At 46.3% G+C, this 27,339-nt stretch overlaps 1 protein-coding gene across 6 annotated transcripts in view; it reads right to left on the bottom strand.

The window, feature by feature from the left end:
• DGKI (diacylglycerol kinase iota) overlaps window positions 1-27,339 on the bottom strand; it is a 1,070,690-nt gene that overhangs the window by 173,838 nt on the left and 869,513 nt on the right. For all 6 annotated transcript variants that reach the window (XM_085652009.1, XM_085652006.1, XM_085652004.1 and 3 more), the window contains one exon: window positions 13,713-13,835. In XM_085652009.1, the coding sequence (XP_085508135.1) occupies window positions 13,713-13,835 (123 nt within the window). The remainder of the gene's footprint in view (window positions 1-13,712; window positions 13,836-27,339) is intronic.

Raw genomic sequence — 27,339 nt, forward strand, 5'->3', positions numbered from 1 at the left:
TCCGGACTGAAGTGAGAGGCACATCGATGTGTGCTGCTCACACTGCTCACTTCTCACTAGTTGAGAAGTTACAGCATGACGTCATGCCAGGTGAGTGTTGAAGGGGGAAGGGAAATCCTTTAGAGAGAGTAATTTTCTCTCTGGATTTCCCTTCTCTTTGTGGAAGCTTTTTCAATATTATATACAACAAACCATAGTTGCTGCTTATTTATCTACTGCAACTAACAACCATTGACAAAGCCAATAGTCCTGACTTGTTGTAGGTATGATGTTACTTGTTGTATCATTTATCTGGAAGCAATGACAGAAACAGCAAAATACAAGTTGGGCGGCACACTCTGCTAAGCACAGACTTTTTAGTTTAAGTGTTTTTAAGCCACGCCCTTAATTACATTGGCCACGCCCATGAGAGAGACCCTCCAGTTTTTCCATCCCACTTAAAGCCCTGCCTATGCCCAGTTTACAGTCGAAGTTGGACAACGAGTATACGTTCCCTCGCCACTCCGCACAGTGTGAACAGATCGTCTTCAGATACCGCTAAATATGGGCTTTGATGTCACTTTCGGGTCGGCACTCGAGTATGCCCCTCGTGTCCTTACTTGTGAGTGGGGGAGAGGTGCATGGGTGTGAGGGTGTTGACCTACAGATACAACAAGATGAGGTTGTGGAACATTCAGCACATTGTTTGTTGGGATCAAATTCCCAACTACTTTTTTATGCTCTACTAAACACCAGTGCTTTAAATGACAGGTACTGTCTGGTACTGAGCACTTGCACTTCTTTAATGTGAAAGGGGGAGTACCTGCACTTCTCAAAACTGCTGCAATACATTTAATAGGGGAGTACTAACAATTCTCAGAAGCAAAGAGGTACTCTAAATAGTGAGTACTTGCACTTCTATATTTACCATTTAAAGCACCGCTAAACACTGATGCTTGGAACATCACTAGGGCACAAGATTTATTTACCGATTATTTAGTTAAACACAGCCTCCGCTTACAGTCGGTGATCAATGTTCATAATTCTATAGTAATAATGTTGTAAGCAGGCAGGCAGCCTTCTCATAGGCTGGCATCACTACTAGTGTTTGCAACGATGTAAAATTCCTCATCATCAAAGTGCCCATGAATTTTACCCGGGAGGTGGGTTGGAGGGGTGTGGCTGCTTCTTTAAGTTGCAAATTACTCCCACCCACCTTGTCATTTGTGTCCCAATTGGCACTCAGATGTTTGAGACCACTACCTGCAGTACTTTTTTTTTTACTGGTTGTGGTCCTTAAAAGGGGCCATCGAGTGACTGACATCACAACAGGTCTCAGCACCCGTCATGAAACATCTGATTGTGAATGGTAAAGGGAACAATATATTTCCTTTCACTTGATGGCCTCTTTATTGATCGCTTCTGTGAAAATTCTGGAAACAAATATTTTTTCTGTGATTTTGCCTTTCTGCTGAACGTGTACAGGTGGTCACTGACGGTGGTATTGGCACTTGTTTTTGGGGAAATTGAATTAGTTTTGATCTTAAATTACCGGATCACATCCTCCCTTTGTTGAACAGCTCCCTCAATTACGGCTCTGTCCCTGCATCTTTTAAGGAGGCAATTTTGGTGCCCCTCTTAAAAAAACCTGGGGCTGACCCAGGAGAACCCTCTAATTATCGCCCCATCTCCCTTCTCCCCTACCTCTCAAAGTTACTGGAGGCCCACGTTACTCAATTCCTGTCACACTTCATTGAGTCCTCTGGCTTCCTCGAGCCCAATCAAGCTGGGTTCAGACCCGCCCACTCGACCGAGGCCGTCATCCTCGCAGTCTTGAATACTCTGAGATGTAATGCGGACGCTGGCACTCCTCAAGCCTTGGTGCTACTGGATTTGTCCGCCGCGTTTGACACGGTGGACCATAACATCCTCCTCCGCCGTGTTGCAGAGGCGGGCATCCAGGCCACCGCCCTTAACTGGATCACGTCTTTCTTAACTAGCAGAACTCAGGCTGTACGCCTGGGCCCTTATACAGCCGAGAGAACTGCAATTACTTGCGGAGTCCCCCAAGGCTCCTCCATCTCGCCGTTGCTGTTCAACCTCTACCTTCGCCCACTCATTCAGTCACTCAGGGACTGGGATATCACGGTGTATAACTACGCCGACGACCTGCAAATCATCTTCCCACTGAACTCCCCTAATGCGGTTAATACCTTCCATTCTGTTATGATCCACATTTTGGATTGGATGAACATTAACCAACTAAAGCTGAACCCGGGGAAAACTGAACTACTTCTCCCTGGCACCAGTTCTGGTCACTGGGGCCCACAGTTCTGGCCCACTGAGTTTGGCCCTCCTCCGGCCCCGCTGAAAACAGTGAAAAGTCTTGGCGTGATAATAGATGCGGAACTCTCTCTAAAAGCCCAAGTGGGGGCTGTCATTTCCTCATCTATGCACCAGCTCAGAAAGATCCGCAAGGTTAGCCACCTACTTTCATCCCCTGCATTAATTCAGGTCGTCATCTCCCTGGTCCTGTCCCGCATGGATTTCTCCAACTCCATCTACCATGGTCTTCCCCAGTGTCTTCTGCATCGCCTTCAGAGTGTCCAGAACCAGGCGGCCCGTCTTATCTATAAAATCCCCAGGTGGCAGTCAGCAAAACCACTACTACAGCGACTTCACTGGCTGCCGATCAGTCAAAGGGCAGCTTTTAAGATGGCGTGCATCATCTATAAAGCACTTCACTGCACCAGCCCTGCTTTCTTGCAATCCTCAGTCACAGCATACCAGCCAGCGCGTAACCTACGCTCTGCCTACCTCCACTTACTGACTGTTCCCAGAGTCAAAACCAAAAAGTTCGGTGCCCGCTCCTTCGCCCTCCTGGCCCCTTCTCTCTGGAACTCATTACCTCTCCCCATCAAGTCTACCCCCTCCCTCCTCGACTTCAGGAAACTGTTAAAAACTTCCCTCTTCCCCCCTCCTTGCTAACCTATCCATTGCTGTCTGTCACTCTGCTACTGCTCTCACTCCTCTGTCATTAGCGCCAGGAAACCATTGGTGTCAGTGCGCTTTACAAGTCTCATTTAACATAACATAACATAACATCTTCAGACTTTGACCCAGAGCAAGAGAGAGACATTTAGAAAATAGAGAAAAAAGGAGGAAGAGAAAGACAGGAAAACAGTGACAAAGGATTAAAACAAGAATGAAAAATAACCTGCAAAGGTGAAATAAAGAGGCAGGAAACTTAGGGTGCTGGAAGGAAGAAGCATGATGGAATCAAGACTAAGGAACCTTGGTATTTGGCAACCACAGGATTCCGCGATTGTGATTTGGAAGAAAGGAGTTTGTGGCAGAAATATATGAAGAGTATTCACCCTGGTGTAAGTTTTACAGATGTCTGGAAAGGTGCAAGTAGATAGGAAGGCTTCTTCAGGCCTACTTTACTGTGGCACCGTGTGTGAATGAGCAAGTGTATAAAACGTGGATACCACAGGGCAAAGATCTGGAATTGTTGTTCAATGAGAAAAAGTGACTCAGGAGTCCTTTCTAGCTGGAGCGAGAGAGCCACCAGATCGCTAGCTGGACCAGGAGCTTGGGTAGCACCACCTTTACAACTACCCAACTCTCTCTTCTCACTAAGGACCATTGGAAAAGCCTGATAGGTGTAATAAAAAGACCAACTCTGTTTTGCAAATTTCCTCTAAAGTATCAGATAACACTCTAGATCATGTTCTCTTTCGCAAAGTACATTGAGAGTACATCTTCAGAGAACTGGCTGACTCTGTAGCAGCTCAGACAAAGATCAGGAAAGCACTGGGCAGACCCATGTACTGCCTCATCGGATTTTGACACTGCTCACCAAGCGTGTGACGCAACGACCTCAACTTTCAACACAGCCCCGACTTTTCTGCAGCACCTCAGAAGAACCGACGCCCATGGTGCACTGTCCCTACTCTGACGCATTGGTGGCCCTGTATGGCTTTCGACTGACACATCACCTTCAGCTCAGTGGTTTGACTTCGACGCAGAGGAATCAACGCTCCACGTTCTGGACATCGACGCATCCTCAACACTGCATGGCCTTCAGGAACTGAGGTCTCGCACCCACACCAGACGCATCCCCTCCTCTGCAATGCAGCATCCCAGAGCGGCAAAGCTTTAACGGCCTTGCAGCACCTTAAGGAACCGACGCCTCACCTGCATCCACGACGCTTCATCTCCTCTGCGCGATGCATTGTCTTTGGTTTCCGACACATCCAAGGTACTGGAAGGGGGTCTACGTGACTTCTGTATCCGGCCCACGCTCCATCGTGGTCGGATTGAACTTTTGGATTTGTCCCGGTCAAGTGTGACCAGATAGCCCCAGTTGGAGCTACAGACTTGTAAGCACTACATTTTGATTTAATCTTCACAAATTCATTTCTTGACTTGTGTATGTTGGATTTTTGGTGTTCTAGTATTATTTTACTTAGATAAATATTGGCTATTTTTCTAAACTGGTGTGGATTACTTTTGTGGGGTTTTCACTGTGTTACTGTGTGTGTGTGCCCTAATACTTTACAAATTTCCACTTTAGTTTAGCCTAACGACTCTGTCTCAAGCTACCAGAGGGTGAGCACAGGTAAATTTTAGTGTGTACTACATTTACCCTAACTCTAGTGTGGGTCCCTGCTTCGACAGGGTTCATACCTCGGCCAACTAGAGACCCCAGTTCTTACACTTATACTTTGTAGTAAGTCCCTATCTCCATTATTTTCTATGGGAAGGTGTTGCAGTACCAGTGGTTGGTCATGTGAAGTGCTGGACTTACTACATAAGTGTAAGTTACTACAAAAGTGTAAGTTACTACAAAAGTGCAGTGTGTGAATACCAAAAAGTAGTAAACCTACTGAGAAGTGTAATCTCGCTCAAAAGTGAAAGTTACCATTGTGAATTGGGCAGAAGCCATCAAATGAAAATGTTAGGGCTTCATTTTCTTGTACACAATGCTTAAACCAAATGCCATTCTTTTTTCCAAGGCTTTTGTTTGCCTATTATGCAGAAAGGTGAGTTTAGTATTTCTATTACAACATGCCCCCAAAATGCCATTTATGCGGTTAGTGGTAGGTAGATAGTCATGGTTAATATTTGGTACCACAACCCTTGCTTCTCCTATTCTCAGTGGTCACGCTGTCAGCGACAGGAACAGAAAGTAAACAGTGTCCACTCGTTGACCACATCCGGCCCCTTGGTAGCAAACAGGGGTATGTTGATGTTGAAGGCGGAGGGTGAGACAGGAGGCACTTGGTGAAGTCATCTGGTGGATGCCAAAGGGTACACAATGTCACTTCCGCTTCTCCTGGTGTTCTGGAGAATCTACTTTCATGCATTAAGTGCCACCACAATGCCATCAGGTGCCTAAACAATGCCATCCACCATTCAGATGCACACACTTCAGCAACACTCTTGAAACAACTCTGAACCTGTAAAGCTTTGGAAGCGCCTGTGTACCAGTACGTCACGCAAATAAAGAATGCACTTATTGTGTTGTAGTGTATTGTTTAGTCTGGGAAGTGCTACCAGCGGTGGTGGGGCAGTTTTGGGCGTGGGGGTGCTGGCCAGTGGCATCAGCTCAGTAAAATGTATGGGGGTTCAAAAAATCATAATGTTACTGAACGCCGGAGTGAAATAATTGAGTGTAATGCCTTCTACCCAAGACCTTTTGTAAAAACAGGACTAATGGTTCATTTATAAGAACATATTTCACAATGTATGAGTAAAGTTTGTGTCGACCATTCATAGTGCAAAAATAACAATCGATGGACAGAATGCAGAACAATGTCATACATTCACCCCAGTACAGAGATCTGGGCCTAAATCTATCGTTTTTTTGCTCACCATGCCATTCCAGTTTGAACCCAGCCATATGCAAATCAGTCTTGACCCTGTGCCCCATGGGAACAGTCCAGCCCGAACTGCCAAGCCAGGTCCTCCCTGGACTGGAAACAAGCATCCTAGGACCGGTTTCGGGCTTTCAGCCCTCATCAGCCAGGATAGCCTGATTCCAGTGGCATGGAGAGCAAGGGACTCACGTCTGAGCATACCCTTCCCACTCGGGGTGACAAATGCAAAAATAACAATTGATGGACAGAATGCAGAACAATGTCATACATTCACCCCAGTACAGAGATCTGGGCCTAAATCCATCGTTTTTTTCTCACCATGCCATTCCAGTTTGAACCCAGCCATATGCAAATCAGTCTTGACCCTGTGCCCCATGGGAACAGTCCAGCCCGAACTGCCAAGCCAGGTCCTCCCTGGACTGGAAACAAGCATCCTAGGACCGGTTTCGGGCTTTCAGCCCTCATCAGCCAGGATAGCCTGATTCCAGTGGCATGGAGAGCAAGGGACTCACGTCTGAGCATACCCTTCCCACTCGGGGTGACAAATGCAAAAATAACAATTGATGGACAGAATGCAGAACAATGTCATACATTCACCCCAGTACAGAGATCTGGGCCTAAATCCATCGTTTTTTTGCTCACCATGCCATTCCAGTTTGAACCCAGCCATATGCAAATCAGTCTTGACCCTGTGCCCCATGGGAACAGTCCAGCCCGAACTGCCAAGCCAGGTCCTCCCTGGACTGGAAACAAGCATCCTAGGACCGGTTTCGGGCTTTCAGCCCTCATCAGCCAGGATAGCCTGATTCCAGTGGCATGGAGAGCAAGGGACTCACGTCTGAGCATACCCTTCCTATCGTTTTTTTGCTCACCATGCCATTCCAGTTTGAACCCAGCCATATGCAAATCAGTCTTGACCCTTTGCCCCATGGGAACAGTCCAGCCCGAACTGCCAAGCCATGAGGCACAGGGTCAAGACTGATTTGCATATGGCCATGTCTAAACTGGGGTGGTGTAGTGGGCAAAAGAACGATGGATTTAACCCAGATCTCTTGACTGGGGGAGAATGTATGCATTGTCAGCATTCCGTCCATCATTTGTTTGTTGTAACGCTTTTCGCCCTAAGTGGGATGGGTATTCCCAGACGTGGGACCCGTGCTCACTACGCCACTGGAGTCAAGCTATCCTGGCTGATGACGGCTGATAGCCAGAAACCGGTCCTAGGATGCTTGATTCCGGTCCAGGGAAGACATGGCTTGGCAGTTCGGGCTGGACTGTTCCCATGAGGCACAGGGTCAAGACTGATTTGCATATGGCCATGTCTAAACTGGGGTGGTGTAGTGGGCAAAAGAACGATGGATTTAACCCAGATCTCTTGACTGGGGGAGAATGTATGCATTGTCAGCATTCCGTCCATCATTTGTTTGTTGTAACACCATTCATAGTGAGCACAAGCTAATCAAACTGGGAGTTTGGCAATAAAATACCAACAGAAACAACCAAACCCCTGGAATTAAGCCAAGAAAATGCTTGAATAAAAGGTGAACTTGTGTCCCACAGAAAGAGAATCCGAATTCTCAGTGAGATTCTGAAAAGCAGACCACTGGGTAAGTCTTAATATTAGCAAGAACAGAATTCTGAGAGAGGCCACACAATTTACTACCCTCTCAGAACGAGGGCCTCAGGGTCAGTAAACAGCAAAAAAGAAGAATTTCCATTGCATGACAAATGTAAATATTGTCCGGGGTGGATGCGACCATCTCACAGTAACATGGTTACTTCTGCTTAACTGAGGTCACTCCATTAGAAAGTGTCACCTGTCAGCACAGGACTCATGGTGAGAGCAAAGCAGAAGAGCAGGGGAGTGACCAGAAGGGTTCGTTTAGCTGAGCCTTGCTCCCTGCCATCATTGCGGGTCAGTTCCAGGATGCAGGGCCAGCCTTTGCTGCCTGTGTGTAGCTAGATCTCAGCAGGCCTGTGTGAGATGTTCCAAGCTACAGGCACAGTCACTGGTACAGATACAACCATGACTCCTCTGTGTGCATCTATGCAGGGGACTGGCTCGTCCTTGGTTCTCTAGTGGGACACAACCGCACAAGCCTTAGGGTGGAAAAGTCTTCCACATACCTTTGGGCACCAGGCGATCATAAGGCTCAGCATGCAGCTGCCCTCAAGGACAGGCTCATGCTTTGGAACTCTTTGTCCAGACTACCACAAACCTTTGTGTGCAGTTACCACGGATGTATACTTATTCTTTGATGCACATGTGACCTCTATAAGCCAATCATTTGCAGGTTTCTCCTTAAGCTCACTTGTATGAGTGTGCCTTCACATCCTCAATATGCAACCACCTCCACCATTCAGGTGGGACTCGTATCACATACAAAAATTATTTTTGTATGCAGCAAATGTGTAATGTTGGTAGGTTGGCAAGACTGCAGTTTGTGAATTTTTGGACCTTTTGTGTTCATTTTTAACGCTGTTCATTATATACAAAATAGTATGCTTGTTTTTATTACTCCTCTAGCCTGTGCAGGGGAACCCCCTTGATAGCTAAGAGGTCCATGTCATTGGGAAACAAAATAGCACAACTTAGAAAACCCCTATCCGAATATTTACCTGTTTTATTTAGATGATAAAATACCTAAAATGGCAAAATTCAGTGACCCTTTTATGGTAATTTGGTATGTTTCTGTGCTTAGTGCAGATATTCCACATACATCAAACATGAAAAATGAATACCACTAACGTAAGTATCCTGCAATAACATCCCAACTTACATTATAATATATCATATCAAAGATTAGCATGATATGACATCCACTAAAAGTATGGAAGGTCAAAGATCAGAAAGTTAAAAGAAACACAATGTCTAAGACTATTGCTAATCAAATTGTTTGGCAATAATACCTGCCTATGATTTCATAAATGGTACCCGTTCATGGCCCTGCAATTGTATCAGTTGTAAATGGAGAAAATATATATTCCCAAAAAATAAAATATGAGTTATTTTTGCCTTGTTTACATCAAGAAGCAAGACGCTTATTTTTTACTTTCAAAAATAGACATATATTTGGGAATATTTTTATACTTTAGAAAGGCACGTTGTAAATATTTTACATCTATGAGTGTCACCAGACCTTTAACATTCATAAGGCTTTTCAGACATGACTATATAACTTATATTCAGCTGTTTAACCCCTTAACTGCTGGGTCCCCCCACAGATTTTCTGGAGGGGACCAACAAAATTGCCAAAATATAGCTACATTTTGAGTTTTGGAGGAAAAATAGGAAAAAAGTACATCATAAAAAATTGTCTGCTTTTTATCCTAAAAATGGCATCAAGAAAAGGTTTGCATCTTTCCATCTTTCAGGCGCACATAGAGCCGAATCAAAAAAACACATTTTTTAACACAATGTTGGCATTTTTCAAAGAGGTAGCCAATTTTTCCTATTTTTGTGTGTTTTCTACCTACTTCCAGTTTGTGGTGCAAACCAGTGTGAAACCAATGGGTGATCCAGGAAAGCTATAGATTTTTACAGAGTAGACAATATTCTGAATTCAGCAAGGGGTCTCATGGATACATTAAATTTTTCCACTGAAACTGATCCTTTTTTGCAATGTGGGTAGCTGTGGATTCTGGGCCCTAGTTCAGCCAGCACCTAAGGAAACCTAGCAAACCTGTACATTTTTTTTAAAACAAGACACCTAGGGGAATCCAGGGCATAGTGACTTGCATGGCCATCCTAAGAGGTTTTTTTACCCAGAAGTCCTTTCAAACCTCAAAGTTTGACTAAAAGCAAACATTTTCCTCACATTTCTGTGAGGATAGCATGGAATTTGCAGGACCTACAAATTTCGTACCACCAAGCACTCCTCCAAGTCTCCTGATAAAAATGGTAACTTACTTGTGCAGGTAGGCCTAGTGCCTGCGACAGGAAAGGGCCCAAAACACAACATGGACACCACATTTTTCCACTGAAAACTGGCCCATTTTTCCAATGTGGGTGGCTTTGGATTTTGGGCCATGGCACTTTTTTTCAATGCGGGTGGCTTTGGATCTTGGGCCCTAACTCACCTGGCACCTAAGGAAACGTAGCAAGCCTGTAAAAAAAATTAAACTGGACACCTACGGAAATCCAGGGTGAGGTGACTTGTGTGGCTCTCCTGAAGTTTTGTTACCCGGAATCCATTGCAAAATCAGACCTAGACAAAAAACATATTTTTCTCATATTTCTGTTATGGAAAGTTCTGAAATCTGTGTGGACCAACAAACTTCTTACTACCTATCATTTCTCCAAGTCTACCAATAAAATGATTCTTCACTTGTATGGGTAGGCTTAGTATCCCACTTGTGTGGTAGGGCCAAGAGACCACTACACAAAATACCCTAAAGGGCTACGTGGTGAGATCAGAAATAGGGGTAGCTGCAGTATTTAGGGCCATGCTGGGCCTCTACCCATGGAAACCTACCAACCACAGACATTTATGAAATGTAGACATCCAGGGAATTCCATGGTGGTGTGACTTGAGTGAATCCCACAAGGTTTTCTTACCTACAATGCCTGCAAACCTCAAACATTGCCTAAAATCATGCATTTTCTGACATTCCTGTGATGAAACTTCCAGAATCAGCAGGAATCCACAACATTTCTAGCACCCAGCATTCCCCCACTTTTCCCCATAAAAACGCTACCCCACTTGTGTGGCTGGGCCTAGTGCCCACGACAGGAAAGGTTCAAATCAAGGTCAATGGGCGTTCCACTGTGGGATTTCCATTGACCCTGGTTTGATGCATTCCTGTCGTGGTCACTAGGCTCAGCCACACAAGTGGGGCAGCGTTTTAATTGGGACCAGTGGGGGAACAATGGGTGGTAGGAAGTTTGTGGATTCCTTCAGATTTGCCATCACAGAAATGCAAGGAACATTTGTGATTTTAGGCAAAGTTTGAGGTTTGCAGGGCATTGTGGGTAAGATCCACGTGAAGAACACCACCCCAGACTCACTTGGGTGCCTAGTTTTCAGAAACGTTTTCAGGGGTACCTAGATTGGGATCTGTATGTGTCGGCTGAGCCCGGGACTAGTTAACGTAGCTACCGCCATTAACAAATCAGGTTAGTTTCTTGACAGGAAATGTTCAAGTTCCTGTAGTGGACACTATGCCCACCCGTACAAGAAAGGTAGATTTGTTATCGGACAAGTGGGGGAATGCTGGGCAGAAGAAATTTTGTGGATCTCTGTGTACTCTGGAAATATACATCACAGAAATGAAAGGAAAATACGTGATTTTAGGCAAAGTTCGAGGTATGGAGAGCATTATGGATAAGAAAACATCCACGCAAGGCATACCACCCTGAACTCCCATTGATGTCTAGTTTTCCAAAATGTCTGGGTCTGGTAGTTTTCTCCAGGTGGTGGCCCACTGAAGCCCAAAACGTGCAGGCAATCACCCCGGCAAGAGGAAAGATATTGGGACTTTGCTCCACTCTCCTGCCCTATATGTAAAAACACCCAAAATAATCAAATGTCCTCTTGCTTGCATATGGGATGGGATGTTATAGTCCACAGGAAAGCAGAAAGACTGTTGGGGCTTTAGAGGCATGGACGGGTCTGATGTCAGGGTGGGCCAAACCCCCAAATTATTTTATATAAAAAATAGTCCTGTCATTTAGTGGCTTTTCAGGCCCAGGGACAAATTGGGGGCAAACTCCCTGCGCCCCTTTCTTTTGGTCCAAATGCAAAATCACTGGTGATCAGTGGGCTTTCTACCCTCAGGGAACAGATTTGGGGCAACCTCCCTGCTTTGGGACAAGCCTCTGATCTGCCTCCGGGATAGGGGGCAGAATTACACTATTGCCCCATCTGGGGCAGGGGTATGGCTCGATACCAGGGTAGGGGCCGCCCCCTCCTTTTGCTTGTGTTGGTGCTATTTTGAATTCCTTAGTGTTTAGTGGGCTTTCTGCCCCTCACAGGGGCAAACGGGGGGAAAACCCTCTGTCTACTCCATGGGAGCCATGGAGGGTTGGGGGGGCAGGAAGACTGGTTTGTCCCTTTTGGGGTGGGGATGTGGGCAATGCCAGGGTGCAACGCCCGTGCCCCTTTCTTTTGCCCGAAATGAAAAATGCCTGGTGCTTAGTGGGCTTTTTAAATCCACACAGAGCAGATTGGGAGCAACCTCCCCAATTGGGAGAAACTTTCTATCTGATCCTAGGGGGGCAGAAAGACACTATTGCCCCTTATGGGGTGAGGGTGTGGCTCGATGCCAGGGTAAGTCGCCCCCTCCTTTTATTTGATTGGCACAATTTTGAATTCCCTGGTGTCTAGTGGGCTTTGTGCCTCTGATAGGGGTGAATTGGGGGCAAACCACCTATCCACCCCTGTGGAGAGCAGCAAGACTGGTTTGTTTCTTTTGAGGTGGGGGTGTGGGAATGCCAGAGCCCAACGACCAAGCCTGTTTCTTTTGCCCGAAATGCAAAATAACCGATGTCTAGTGGGCTTTCTACCCCCTGGGGAGGCAGATTTGGGGCAACCTCCCAAATTGGGAAAACCTTTCTGTCTGCCCTGAAGGGGTGGGGAGGGAGGCACAGAAAGACTGTCAACATATTTCTTTGTGGTGGGGGCATGCCCCCACCCCTATATTTGTTTTATAATTTTCCCTAGTGTTTAGTGGGCTTTCTGTCTCGATCAGGGATAATTACCCCCATCTGTCCCCCAGAAGGGGCAGAAAGACTGAATTTTGTATGGGGTGGTGGAAACACTTGCTCTTTCTCTTGAGGCGATCATCATGCAGGGATCCATTGAGCAGAGATATCACTGGCGAGTGGCTGAACGTCTGCATGTGCAACTCAGCGACCAGAGTTCTAACCCAACCTTCCATTGAGTGACCCTGGGCTAACCACTTTCTCACTGGGCACCCAGACCACGTGTCCACTGACGGCCGCCTTTGCAGTAGGGGTTGTCAGTTGGCACATTTGAAGTCTACTTTGCCACACGACCAAATTATGTGAGGCCTGACACATTACTTTATCTCACTGTGCCTTAGTACAATTTTCTGCTAAAAAACGGACTATGTACAGTTATAGTGTGCCCAATATTAAAAAAATATATATGTATTCGTTGATCCATTGTATACTTTTAAAGATTAAGGCAAACCAGACTTGGAGCAAATGTTGAACATTTGAATCAAACTTATTTTATATTGTTTATCTACAAATTGTATTTGTTAACGTGTAAGGGAATAAAGTAGGTTCAATTACCACTGCCATTTTGTGTAGACGCAACTGATTTCTCATTTGTTACAGAGGAGGCAATGCAACAGGTGTAAACATATGTTTACTGACCAAAACTCAAGACGTCTTTATAATTGAAAAGGGCTAAATATTATTGTTCACTTGGGTACTCCTATAAGGTTGTTGGAGCAACGAAAAAGAGAAGTGGTCAGCATGGCTGTGAGTTTTATCCTCGTATGATGTGGATCCCATGGATGGCCAGGCACATTTAGCTTTACATAGGTGTTCTTGTAATATTAACATTTTTTTTTACAATGGAAAGCATCAATAGAAGGTCAAAACAAACATCATTTTCTGTGGGTGTGCTGGAAACTTCCATTACAAAAGTGACGCAACGGCGACGCAAAAGTGGCGTACGGAGCTTGTAAATCTGCCCCTTGGTTCCTAACAGGTAGCTGGCTTTGCCATAGATATTTAGAGAAAGACCCTACATGCCTATTACAGATCAATGCAAGAAGGATAATTTTTATATTATTGATACAGGGCTCTACGTTGTCAGCAGAAAGGTGGGTCTTATGTGGCCTTCCCACAAAATGACTGAGAGGAACCCCACTTACTGAAGCATCTGTGTTGTGCTTCCCTGTTTTGTCTTTTCTGGAATTTCTCTGCACGTCTTCCCGGCTACTTCCCCATCTGGGATCATTCGTTTTCGAACTGGAGGATTCCACCGTTCCGTCATCCTGGGAGAAAACAAAACGAAGACTCAGGAGATGGCAATAAAACACACATCACCCTATGGAGAGCGTTGCAAAGTCAACATATCTAGCTTTTTTTATCTCGCTCATGTGCGATATGTCTGGATCAATAATAGAAAACAGAAAGCTAACACGGACCTAAATACTGGTCAGATGGCAAGCTGTGCAAAGCACAGGACTTTAGTTCATATGTTTTAAGCCATGCCTTGAATCACACAGGACACATCCCTTGCAGTAGATTCCCCTTTACTCTTCTAGGGTCATACTCCCTTCAGAGACCCCTTCCCACCAACCTTTTCCATCTCACTTAAAGCACCTCTTGACACCATAACCAACAAAGGCCTCCTGAAGTGTGTATAACCTGGCAGCCATCACGCTTCAGTTATAAAATTGCAAATATTACAGAATGATGGTTGGCAAAACAATGTACAGCCCCTCTCAAAAGACCAAACTAGGATTATCACAGCAAAAATTGTCCACCCCAAAGTTTCTCAGAGGGGGTGACCAACACAAAAACACTTGCATGGCAATACCTAAGATTTCTTGTAATAAAATACCTGTCAACAGCCTGTAACACACTGCGATAGCAACCCACCACTCTTACAGGCCTTTTAGCTTCAAAAAAACGCTTTCGTAATATAGGTCAGTCCTAATGACTTTGTCATAACTTTTTATAAGAAACATATCTTACCCAGCCCACAGGCATAACTTTTCCCAGTTAACCAATCAGGCCGATAGCATTTATCATGGCTTGTCACTATAACCAATTACTAGCGTATTGTTTTGAGTATAAGCTTTCCCAAACAGCAACCATCACGCACACATTAATAAAACAACAATCTATCCTAATTTCCAATTGTCGTTAGCATATGTTTTTCTCAATAAATATGCCAAGCCTTCTGCTTTTAACGTAACGTTTTATCATCACCAGATCAGGTCGATAGTCTTGATCACTGACTTTCTGCCATGACCATCTCAGTCTTGCTGAACTGATCATAAGCTTTCCCACAAGGCAAAGGTGAAAGACAAGTACCCAGTGGAAGCACACAATTTCTGTCCAATCAAATGCAGTACTCAAGAAGACCAACATGTGGGCAGAGTGTAAGCCCTTCTCTGATTAGTACTTCTGAAAGCTCTTTTTCAGTTGATCACATAAGGGCAAGCCAGCTCAAAAAAAGCAAGACAGAATTGGGTGCAGAATAACCTTGTACAATTTACCCACAATCGCGTTTTGAGAAGGAAGGAAGAGAAGTTGGAAAACTTGAGCTGGGGACATCCCTTCCAAAGCATCTCTGAAGCATGCTCCTGGATATAACATCAAAAGGAGCTGAGCATAAATGTAAGACCCACAGAAAATCTCAGACACAGGCACAACATGTTTTGCACTGGTAAATGGGAGCAACATCATAGAAAAATATCTGCTCACAGTGAGGAGACCAACACACAGGTGGGTCTGCACGAGGGCGTTCAGCCCCAAACTTGCAGACAGACCTTGAAAGCAGGAAGGGGCCTGTCAGGAATGCAGCCTTATTCTTGTATAAAATGAGCCCCATCCCTCACAAGGAGAAGTGAGGAACTGCTACCAGGAGGATTCTAAGGGAGGATAAGTGATTTCACAGAGGCAAAACACAAACAAAAGATCCATACTCTGCCGAGGAAACAACCCCAGTGTGCAGGAGGCACAGCAGAACATCTGACACTGTGACACCAGGCGACAGAAGTGCAAAGATCTGGAAATCTTTAAAAATGTATATGAAGCAAGAGAATAATAAGGAATTGAACTGAAGTCAAATGAATTGAAATAGGTGATAAAAGTTCAGGAGGTGTAACGAATATGAAAAAAAGAAAGGGTAGGACAAAAAAGTGAAGTTGCAAGCTTGGCAGAAGGGTGACAGGGAAACAGAGCAAGATATTGTGTGGACCGTTGGTTTTCTTAAATCACTATTGTCCAGACTCTACGTTTAAAATTCTGTGATAGGAGAATACTAGAAAACATAGTTTTTTATAGTTGCTTTGCCTCATAGCGTCCATTTCAGATGATGAGTTGGGCCTCCTCCATGCTCATGTTCGGTATTTTATCAACATTGAAGCCTTTTTGGCGCTCTTTACACGCTAGCCGTTCAGTATTTTTATCTTCACTGCTTAATTGTGAGCATGTCATGCTTGTCGCCAGCCACAAAAACTACCTCTCTAGGGACAACGTAGGCATCTAAGGGGCTAAATTAGATCTCGACGGACGTGTTATTCCGTCACAACAGTGACGGATATCCCGTCTGCAAAATATAAATCCCATTATATCCTACGGGATTTATATTCCCGCGGACGGGATATCCGTCACAGCTGTGACGGAGTAACCTGTATGCCGAGATCTAATCAGGCCCTGAGCCTCCTCTAGGAACACAAAAGAAGTTTTCACTTGGCTGTGGTTAACATACTAGTATCCAAAATGGCAATTTACATGTGGCATGGTGGGCACATGGCCAGTCTCTATCTAAAGGTGCATGGTGGGCAAAAATCAATAGACTGGAAAGTGGCCCGCGTCATGACCAGTTGCTGAGATTATTTCAAGCATTCCATCCATCGCTATTGGTTTTTCCACCTCGTACAGATGAGGCATATGTAGAAGACATGTATTAAAACATACAATATATATAGGAGAATATACAATATATACAGGACAATGTACTGGGATATGGTGGCATGGGCGGCAAGCTCCTGAGTCTCAAGCTGAACTGCCAGAGACAGGCTGTTACACAGGGTGGAAGCTGCTGCTGAAAAAGGTCTGTCACCTTTAAGTTTGCATCTGGTGATGGGGTGACGAGGAGATGCTTTTGTGCAGCTCATGGGTTGTATTTAAAGGAGTATGTTACAATTTTATCTTGCCAGTCTTTGAGTGCTGTGCCTTCGATGCCATTATAACTGTGGCAGAGGCTCTTGAATGCGAGTCTGCCCTTGACTGGGAGTCAGTATATACTTTTGAGGTAATGAGTAAAGATGGCCAGATATCAGTCGCTCACTTGAGTTTTGCACCTTCTGATTTAGTAGGAATACCAGCAGCCTCAGGCACAAAATATTCCAACAGTCTAGGCTTGAGTTGGCCAATGCCTCCAACATAAAGGAGTTTTTTTTCTGGTGGGCAGGCGAAAGGAAAGGTTTTTCATAGGTGTTTGGTGGATGGTTTTTTTTTGTTGCCACTGCTCTCACTTGTGTGTTTAAACTGAGGTGAATGTCCCACAACACTCTCAAGTTTTGTACATTTGTTTTGATGGGTACGAATTTGCAAAAGGTTTCACAGGTACAGGGTACCAACATTTTCATCTTTTGGACCCATAACAATGATTTCTGTTTTTGAATCCTTGAAATTGAGACTGTTATCCCTCATCCTATGGGATAGGAGGATCTGAGCAACCTGCATGACACAAAATTTACAATCAGCTGACAGTGGGTGGCAGGCAGGAGAAAGCACGAGACAGCCAACAGGGAGCCACAGATTACTGAGACAAAAAAACAGGCAGTGGTAGCAATAGAGGATGTAAGGATTCAAATATTATAAGAGGGAGAACTTGTAAAAAAAAATTATCATGCATTATCTCACTGACCAAAGAAGGAGGTTCCCCTATTTTTTCTAAAAGAATCCTCATCCAGTAGTTATACTAGTGGCATGCTTCATTATAGGGTTTCCACCCAGTATATCTAATGTATTTTGGTATGCTTGGATGATAGTGGAGCGATTTATTATCAAAGGATCGAATGTTTTAAAATTACCTGCAGGTATCCCTTCTTAGATTGAATTTTTTTGCTAGTGGGACCCTTTGGTAAGGTTAAAAACAGCAAAGTTTGATGTGGATGGAGATAGGAGCTCCCACTTCAGTATCTTGGTCTACATGTTTCAGTCAAATCGTAGGTGCCACTTAAGGTCAAATGGCTTTCTTCAGGACCAGCAATTTTTCAAGATCCCTATCATAATATTATATCTAGTGCAGAACACCAATTTGTGCACCAATGATCAATTCGCATTGCATCATGTTATTTTTTTTATTTCTTACAGTCTCGATTCCCACATCACAAGATACTTTCCTGTTAGATTGTGTTTTTTAGTTGTATATCTCCCCATAGAGCCTTAAAATGTGGAGACTCTATTGTCACACTTTCGTCAAGGTGTCTCACCCGCGGAGGACCTATACAGTGCCCTCTAAGCTCTGTATGTTGGAAGGAAGGATGCCTAAGGTTGACCTGAAAGTAGCACTGTTACTCGAGGCTTCTTGAGATTTCCCCTTTTCAGTGTACCATAACTGTTGCACAACAAGTGTCTCTCTCCCTGACTGGAGTGACATGGAAAGAGCATGAAAAGATCATCTTCTTTAAAGAGCAGTTGGTCTCAGCAGCAGTAGAATGCTCCTCTCTTCCGGCAGCCGATTCTCATGGCAGTATTTCAGGACAGTGGAGCCAAGCGCGGTGAGTGTAGGCAAGTACTCGCTTCACACTGCAGTCTTCCTTCTCTTGCTTATATGTCATCCTGAAGCCTATTCCTGACATCTACAGGGAACAGCAACACTTTCCATCCCCTGCTTATTCATTTCACCACTGTTGGTGCACACAGCATCACAAAATTTAAGAGTTAACAGAGTACCTGACATTTTGGATGGATTCCATCAAAAGATATACAATGTCATACATGACAATGGACCTTTTTTGGAATATGTATAAACTTAGGGGGGCCAACAGCATGGAGTATATAGCACTCTACACAAATACTTACTCCTCATGCTCAAGCAGAAGGAGCTGCCCCAGTCATAAGAGAATACATAGACCTGAGAGGGCCAATAGGCCCCTTACCATACAAGGGGGAATATTTACATGGGCATTGTGCCACCTGAGCGTCACTTTTTCCGACGCACCCGTAGCGCAATGCCCTGCTCCATATTTATAAGGTGGCGCTAAGCCACTTTGCATAGCTTAAAGCCGCCTTGTAAATATGGGCCTCCTCGACACCGTTTTCTGCGGCAAAGGGGCATGCAATGGGTGTCGCTGTGGGCGTACCCATGCAACACCCATTGCTTTTCGACACTGCCCCAAATTTACAAGGATCTGTAAATCTAAGGCAGCGCCAAAAACGAATGCCGCTGAAAAGGAGCCGTTAAAGTGGAGCAACGAGGAGAAATACTTTTATTTCGCCTCGCTTTTTGCTCCTTCTATTTGTTCTGCATTCTGCAGCACACATAGGAGCAAAACGTCATTAATGATTGTTTTTGCGTGGGAAGGTGTCCCTTCCTGCACAAACACAATCATCCATGAGATGCAGGCACCCTTGCATCATGGATCGAGGGTGCTAAGCCACTTTGCGTAGCTTAATGCCGCCCCCTCACCACAGTTTTCTGCGGCAAAGGGGCATGCAATGGGTGTCACAGTGGGCGTACCCATGAAACACCCATTGCTTTTTTACATTGCCCCTGTAAATCTGAGGCAGCGCTAAACATAGATGCCGTTGAAAAGGAGGTGTTAGAGTGGAGCAACAAGGAGAAATACTTTTATTATGCCTCACTTTTTGCAGGAAGGTGTCCCTTCCTCCACAAACACAATCATCCATGAGATGCAGGCACCCTTGTACCATGGATCAAGGGTGCCTGTCCTGATGCTAGACAGCGTTTTTAGTGCTGGCGCAAAGGAAAACACAGGGGTGTGACGTATTCTTGTCAATACGGCGCATCCCTGCATTTTTTAAATGATGCAGCGCGCTGCTAAATTGCTTGCAGAACCAGGCTGCACCATTTAGTTGTAAATATGCGCCAAAGTCTGGAAAGATATTGCAGATGAGCTATTTCCTCGATTACTACAGATCTGCAACCAATCACTGAAATCAGGCTTGGTCCCCCGGGCTTGGAAAAAACCCATAGTTACCCCATTCTGAAGAAGCCCTCGGTGGAGCCCTTGGTCCTCAGTACCTATAGGCCAATATCCCTCCTGCCCTTCCCAGTAAAAATCCTAGACTGCTTTGTCAGCAAAAAAACTGTCCAAATATCTGGGAGACCAAAACCTACTGGATGAGGAACAATTTGGATTTATAACAGGGCATGGAACGGAGTCTGCTCTGCTGCAAGCAAGGAACAAACTCCTGATGGGGTGGACAGTGGACAGTCAGAGGATCTGATATTTCTAGATTCATCAGCCGCTTTTGATACGGTTAACCACAAAATGCTGCTGATGAGACTGGCTATGAATGGAATCAGGGATATAGCACTAACCTGGGTGTGCTCCTATTTGTCAGAGCGCTGCCAAGTGGTTTCTCTGCCATCATACTGCTCTGACTTCAAAAACCATCGAACCATCAGCACTCAGCCAAATACTCTTTAATATTTATAGAACGCCAGTAATAAAACTCATCACATCCCATAACGTAACATCAAACTTGTCAATTATGCCAATGACACACAATTGATCCTGTCTATTGAAAGCAATAGGCAAGATGCTTAAAACGCCTTCCACAACCGCATAAGTGACATTGTTAAATGGCTGGACACAAACTGAGTTCTTGTGCCGCCCAGCGAATACAATTCCCATGAAGCTCCCCCCTATTTTTTGGCCACTAACAAATGCTGAGGAGTTGAAACACTTAGAAACAGTTTGCCTGCTGGGCGTCACCTTTGACAGCAAACTATCCATGGAGTGTCATGTAAAAAAACTTGTAGGCACCTGGGTCGCACTACTCCGTGGACTAAGGAAATTCCTGCCTCTGCTGCCCCCACATGCAAAATCTCTGATTGTACGCAGCATAATACTAAGTAGGCTCGATTACTGCAATGCCTTACTGTTAGGGGTTCTGGACTGGCTGGTAAACAGACTGTACTGAGTCCAAAACTGGCTCTAGACAGACCAAGAAGATCAACTGCATCAACCACCATGAAGGAACTTCACTGGCTAACTTTGAAGCAGAGGTTTGCCTTCGAGTCCTTGTGCATAATCTTCAAAGCACTTCATGGCAAGGGACCACTAGCCCTACAAAAAAGATTAATACGATATGCCCCGAAAAGTTGTCTTCGTTCAGTATCCACAAATCTGACCTGCACTGAAAAACTTCAAAAGACAAGACAGGGCAGGCGAGCCTTTATGATCAGAGCGGCTCAGCTATGTAATAACTTACCTTCCGCCTTGAGATCTCAATCTGACCTACTGTATTTTAGGAAAGCTTTGAAGACCTGCCCCTTTACCCACTTAATCACCTATCCCTGATCTAGCCCTTGCAATTCCAGCTTGCTATGTTCTGATAGGAGGGTCTAGCGCCAGGATATCTGTATGGTGACAGCATGCTTTATAAATGTAATAAATCAATAAATAAATCAATAGGCAGCCCCTTCAACCTATTGCACAAGTAAAATAAAACTGTACCAGACAGCTATCAATCAGCTGCAATTGGGACAATCATAAGGACAATAGTCACCCATGATTAAAGGTGATCCATTTTGGGTGAATCCCATCTCCAACAGAGCTGAGTACTCTCCCAACGAGCAAAAGTCATGTAGAAGACCCGGCAAAGGAATCAAGTCTCCTGTGCAGGAAAATATAAAACATACTGGAGTAGTCAGAATGTTGATTTGAGGTTCATGGCCACTCGGGGATACAACATCAAACACTTTTAACCCTACACTGAGGATCAGATGATGCCACCACTTTCACAACCACCAACCTGTGGCTTCTAAGCATTCACCAGAAGCACTACAGAGGGATCATAAGGCCCTTGGCTATGGGCAGTAACCATGGTGACATCGTGTCATGCCTTAATACGATTCATGCACAACTGTCTGTACGGCCTTCACATCACATCAAGCACTCACCACAATTTGTGGCATCTTAGAGCAGAGCTGTTTTAAATGGTGAATACAATAGAGACGCCTGAGTGTACAAGGCCTTTACTCCAAGAGATTATGCGTGCAGGCTGTGGTTGTCTGTACTTAGAAAGACTTGGCCTACTGAGGAACACTAACCTGCACTGGGGGCACCCTAGCTAGTAAGCATTTTGTGTCAATTTTCCTCAGCACATGTCTTTTGCCAGTAGCCGAGGCTTACCATCCTCAGGAAATCCCCATTCCAGAGCATACAACCTTGATTAAATGAATGGATGGGCCGGTCTTCTCTGGCAAACGGCTCAATGAAGAGATTCAGACCAGGTCTTTGCAGCCTATCTAGAACTCTGAGACATTCGGGAAGAAGCCGCCATTGCTCATTACAGGCAAGGCTTCCTCTCTAATATGGTGGTTATTTCCTGCTTAATAATATTAATTGCAGTTTTATATAGCGCATGCTAGACCCATGGGTGTCAGAGTGCTTTACAACATCAATTGGAACATTACAAAAAAAGGATACACAAGAATTTCTTAGCAGATTCTGTTACATAGAATCAAAGTTTGCAGGGGTAGGGAACCTAGTTGGCATTTCAGGATCAGTAAGAGTTTCAAGTCCTTCTTGAATGTTTCGAATGAGGAATCTCTGATGTGTTCAAGTTACATATTCTGGGTGCACTCCGTGAGAAGGAATGAGAGACGAGTCTTTGTTTCTTTACTAGGTGGTGGAGGAGCATGGACTCAGTGCTATGCACAGATCCGCTGCCCCCAGAATGGGTGCCGGCTACTTCAGGGTGCCAGACAGCAACGCTTTGTGGGTAACACAGGCCACTCTGAAAATGCTTCTAACTTCTATTGGGAGTCAGTTAGGGGTGGTAAGCACCTGAGTTATTTTTTCCAAAACATCTCACTTCAGAGACTCGCCTCACTGCAGTATTAAGGTTGGCCTTCATTGGCGCTAGGTTAGTGTTATACATCCCTGTGAGCAGCACCGGAGAAGGTACTACCGCTTTCAAATCCGCTTCCGGAATGAAGCGGTTGATATTTCTGAGCAGTCTGTAGGGAGCCGGGGCACTCTTTGTCATGGCATTTACGTGTGCCTGTAGTTTGAGATTCTTGTCTTGACTGATCCCTGGAGAATTAGTGTGTTCAATAATTTTGGGTTTGCAGTCTAGTAGTACATTTAGTAGGTCCAACCAGTGTTGACCGGGGTCAAGTTTTGAGGGGAGGGGGTTAAGGAGGAACTCCACCTTCATCATGTTTAGCTTCTGATGCTTGGAGGCCAGGCTTAGATGTCCTTTAGAAACTGGTTTATGATGATACATCTGTGCATCATCTGCATTAATATGAAATGAGAGGAGTGTTTCAGGACTGTGGTCAGAGGTTCCAGTTATAGGGTGAACGATCTGTTGAAACGATGGAGCTTGGAGGAACCCCCTGGGCTACAGGCGCTGGATCTGCTGGAAGCGTGTTCAGTTTCACTTGTTGGGATGGGTTTTCCGAGTATGAGGAGAAGCAGCTTAGGACTGTTCCACTTTTACCCATTCCCCTTGTGGTGGATGGTGTGACTATGTTGAATGCCATGGATAGTTTGTGAGGATGAGTAGGCAAGAATCTCTCTTGTTCAGTAGACGTAGAATGTTGTCGTGATGAGGAGAATAGCTATGTCTATGCTACCACCAGCTCTAAAGCCCAAATCAAGACGGTCTAGTAGGTTGCGGTCTTCGATGTATTGTTTATGTTGAGTTGCAATATAGTGTTCCAGGATTTTCAAAAGGAAAGAAAGATTAGTAACAGGGCAAAAGCTGATCAGAGTTTGCGGGTTGGCCCTCAGTTGTTTTAGCAGTGGCGTGACCTGTCCCATATTCAGTTTCTAACTTCGCCTTGGGCCAGCGATGAGTTAATCAACTGCATCTTACAGAGGGTGAGGAGAGCATGGATCTATTTTATTAAGGTGCAGGGTATCGGATCAGCGAAGTGCGAGGCCGGTCTTGAGTTACCCGTTGTTTTAATGAGAGCTCTCTCATTGATTTCCATGAACTTGCTCCAGAATGCATTGGTCTTAGGGACATCAAAAGCCATGGTTTTAGTCCTTTTCTTTTCAGTGTCAAGTTTGGCCAGAATGTTTGAGGGGTTTAGTCCCCATCTCTGTCAACTAAACTACGTTTCCTCCTCCCTTTATTTAGTTATTTGATGTAGCTTTCATAAGAGTTTTGTTTTTTTGCCCCTTTCGTTTCATGGGAGCTCCGGCTTCCATTTTGTGGGTCATAGCTTTGTTGTGATAAGCCATGAGAGTCACTGTTTCCTCCTTGTTCGGGTGTCAAAGCTGTCGCAAGATTCCTGAGGTAAGGTCAAGGGTGTTTATTTGTCTTGTATCTCTGGTCAATTTGGGGTGGGAGGGGGCGTTGTAGTCCATCTTTGGTTTTTAGTAATTATGGGCGATGTCCCATTGGACCAAAATGGGGGCCTCTGGATCGCACCTCAATCAAGAGGGAGGGGAGGGCGGCTGCTGCCAGCAAGAGCAAGGCTGCACTGCGCACAGACAGAGAAACTCTACCCAGAGAGCATATCTAGCCGCAAACAGCAGGGGTAGAGTTAAGGTGTCTGCTCCATTTTTTCAGAAACACACAGTGGCCATTAGGGGTCCTTTTTAAGCAATTGGAAGGCTTCCGCATAGCATGAGAGAAGGCGGACCGTGTCTCTGAACAAAGGCTACCTGTGCACCTGAGTGATCTGGGAGTTCACAACCTGAAGCTTTATTATTTGTGTGCCCAGCTCTAGTTCCTGGAAAAGGACCCAAGTAGAAATCTCTTATGAATGACGTACGGCTTATGTCATTGACAATGGGGCTGTTCTGCAACCATGCACAGGGCGTGTCACTACCTCAGCTGGTACATATGGCTCCTTACTATTGGAAAAGAGGATTTTAGATGACCAGGACACTGTTGATGTCCTCGCAGATGGATCCTTGGCAGATTCACGTCTAGGCTAAGATCCTGTCAGTGGCACTTACACATACGGATGATGTGGACGACTCCGTGAAGCTATACAGAAAGCTCCAGGGTCCCCGCTTTGCAATTTCAAATGCACATTTAATGACCACCCACCTAACATGACATCCCGATTCGTGTGAATCTGCTCCAACCTGCTGTTTCAACCCAGCGCTTGTTTGCTGGGTCAATTTGCACAGCTAAAGGGAATGAGACAGCAGGGTAGGTTGATAGATCTGGTTATTGGCATGGCGCAGGATGGCTAGAAGTCAACACTTGCCCTGGGTTTGGGGGTCCAGGTTGTGGATGTGGGTCACGGGAACGCACTTCCCTGAAGGAGGCAGTCGCGCATGCCCACTTCTCAGAATCAGCCCAGACGTGAGATACGAAATCATCAGGGCATGGGTGGGCTTCGTACCCGTGAGGAGTATCCGAGTACTGCTGGGAGACCCCGTGGCCTCATGTGAGGTGGACTTGTCAATCGTCGTCTTTGTTACAATTAGCGCTCTAGCGTTTAACGCTAGAGCGCGCCGGGTGATTACGCAATGCGTACGCCACGTTCGTGGCGTACGCCTGTCTATAAATAATAAAGGGGCGCGGCCTGAGAGGCAGTCACGCGCCGACACGAGAACCTAGTGTTGTGTCCATTACTGCAGCGGCGGCGCGAACACCAGGGGGTCCACACCAGCGCAGGCGGCCCTCGCAACACTGGCGACGAGGGTGGGATGGTACACCACATGTGCCCCAGCTGATCGACGCGCTCCGCGGCAGTCCCGCGCGCGCGCACGTGCTCCTGAAAGGCCGACCAGACGGATCAAGCTCGATCTCATGCAGGCAGAGTGCAGCTGGGCCTATTTAATCACCGGTGAGTGCACGTATGCACCAAACACAGCCCATCCTGGCAGACGAACATCCCTGCCATTGAACTGTAGCCCTCTGTGTCCCTGCTGCGTCCTGGCTGGGCCTTGAAGCCCTCTGCCCCAGCTGCCTGCTGCACCCGGGCTGAACCCTGCCGCCCTCCATCACCACCAAGAGTGGGCATCTCCTGCCACTGCAGACTCCTCTGCCTGCTGCCGTCCCGCCTGCTGTGCTGTGCCCCAGAGAGCCATGGGGGATGATGAGCGCCCCGCCCAGGCAGTGCCACTGCACCCCGCGTCCGGCGTTCTGCCGCCGTTTAGTGAAGCTGCTGACCCTGCCACAGCCGCCCCACGCTGGCAAACGTGGATTGGCCGGCTCGACAACTACTTTGCGGGCACCAGAGAAACGGATGGCACCGTGAAAAGATCCCTATTACTTCACTACGCAGGGGAAGAAGTCTATCTCCTTTTCAAGAACCTCCCCAACACAGGGAACGCGGACGACTATGATGCGGCAGTGAGAGCCCTCAATGCGCATTTCGACCCCCAGCTGAACCCAGACTTTGAACATTTCAAATTGCGCCAAGCGAGACAAAAGGAAGGGGAGTCGGTGGACGCATTCCACGCTCGACTGAGGGTGCTGGCAGACACACACCTCGTGGGCGATAGAGCCAAGGAGGAGATCAGGGCCCAGATAATATGCGGAATACGCAGCAAAAAGCTGCGGACACTCATCCTCCGCCAACCGAACATCCCGATGGCCGACATTCTGGTGCTGGCACGGTCCCATGACCTATCCGACGCCCGCGCGGAGGAGATGGAGATGGCGCTCACAAGAAGCGCCGGATCAGGAGTGACAGTCAAGACAGAGCGGGCCGACGCAATACAGTCGCGTGGAGCTTCCCGCCGGCCGGCGGCAAAGAAGCCGGCAGCCCCGTGCGGGTACTGCGGGTATGATGAGCACGGAGGCAGACCGTGCCCCGCGAAAGGAAAGGTGTGTGACAACTGCGGCGTGATGAACCACTTTGCGTCTGTTTGTCGCAAACGCGCCACGCAACGCGACCGGAGAGGAAAGAGGCCGGAGAAGGCCATGGTGAGACAACTATCCCAGCTGTCGCTGTCCTCTCCCACCAACCCAAGGGGCAAGCAAGCACAGGCCCTGCAGGAAAACGCAACGGAGTCCGATGATGACGAAGGGGAGACATACCTGATCTCATTCACCAGGGCCCTCAAGAGTTCGAGGAGGCCACAACCGAGGTGCGACATCCTAGTCGCCGGGTCCCGGATAAACGCAGTAATCGACACAGGGGCGTCAGTCACCGTAATGGGAGTGCAACAATACAATCGCCTCCGATCCAAGCCGGAACTCCGACGATCAAAAGCTCAAATTTATGCCTACGGGAGCGACACACCCCTGCCGTTGGCAGGAAAGATGACGGTGCCGGTGAAGTCAGATGACGCAGAGATAACGATTGACATACATGTAATCAACCAAGAGGCCGACACCCTCCTCAGCGGGCACGCAGCAGAAGACCTGGGGCTGATCGCATTCCTCCAGAAGGTACAAGAATCCCAGACAACTACCCTGCTGGACCAGTTTCCAGAGCTGTTCACTGGTCTGGGGAACATCCGACGACCACCAGTCAAGCTCCACATTGACCGGTCGGTCACCCCCACAGCGCTGAAGCACAGGAGGATTCCCTTCCACCTACGCCCGTTGGTAGAGGAAGAGCTGAAGAGGCTGGAAGAGCAAGGGGTCATAGAGACAGTAACCGGACCCACCCCCTGGGTATCACCCATGGTGATA

The sequence above is a fragment of the Triturus cristatus genome, chromosome 4_1 (assembly GCF_964204655.1).
Source record: "Triturus cristatus chromosome 4_1, aTriCri1.1, whole genome shotgun sequence".
NCBI lineage: Eukaryota > Metazoa > Chordata > Amphibia > Caudata > Salamandridae > Triturus > Triturus cristatus.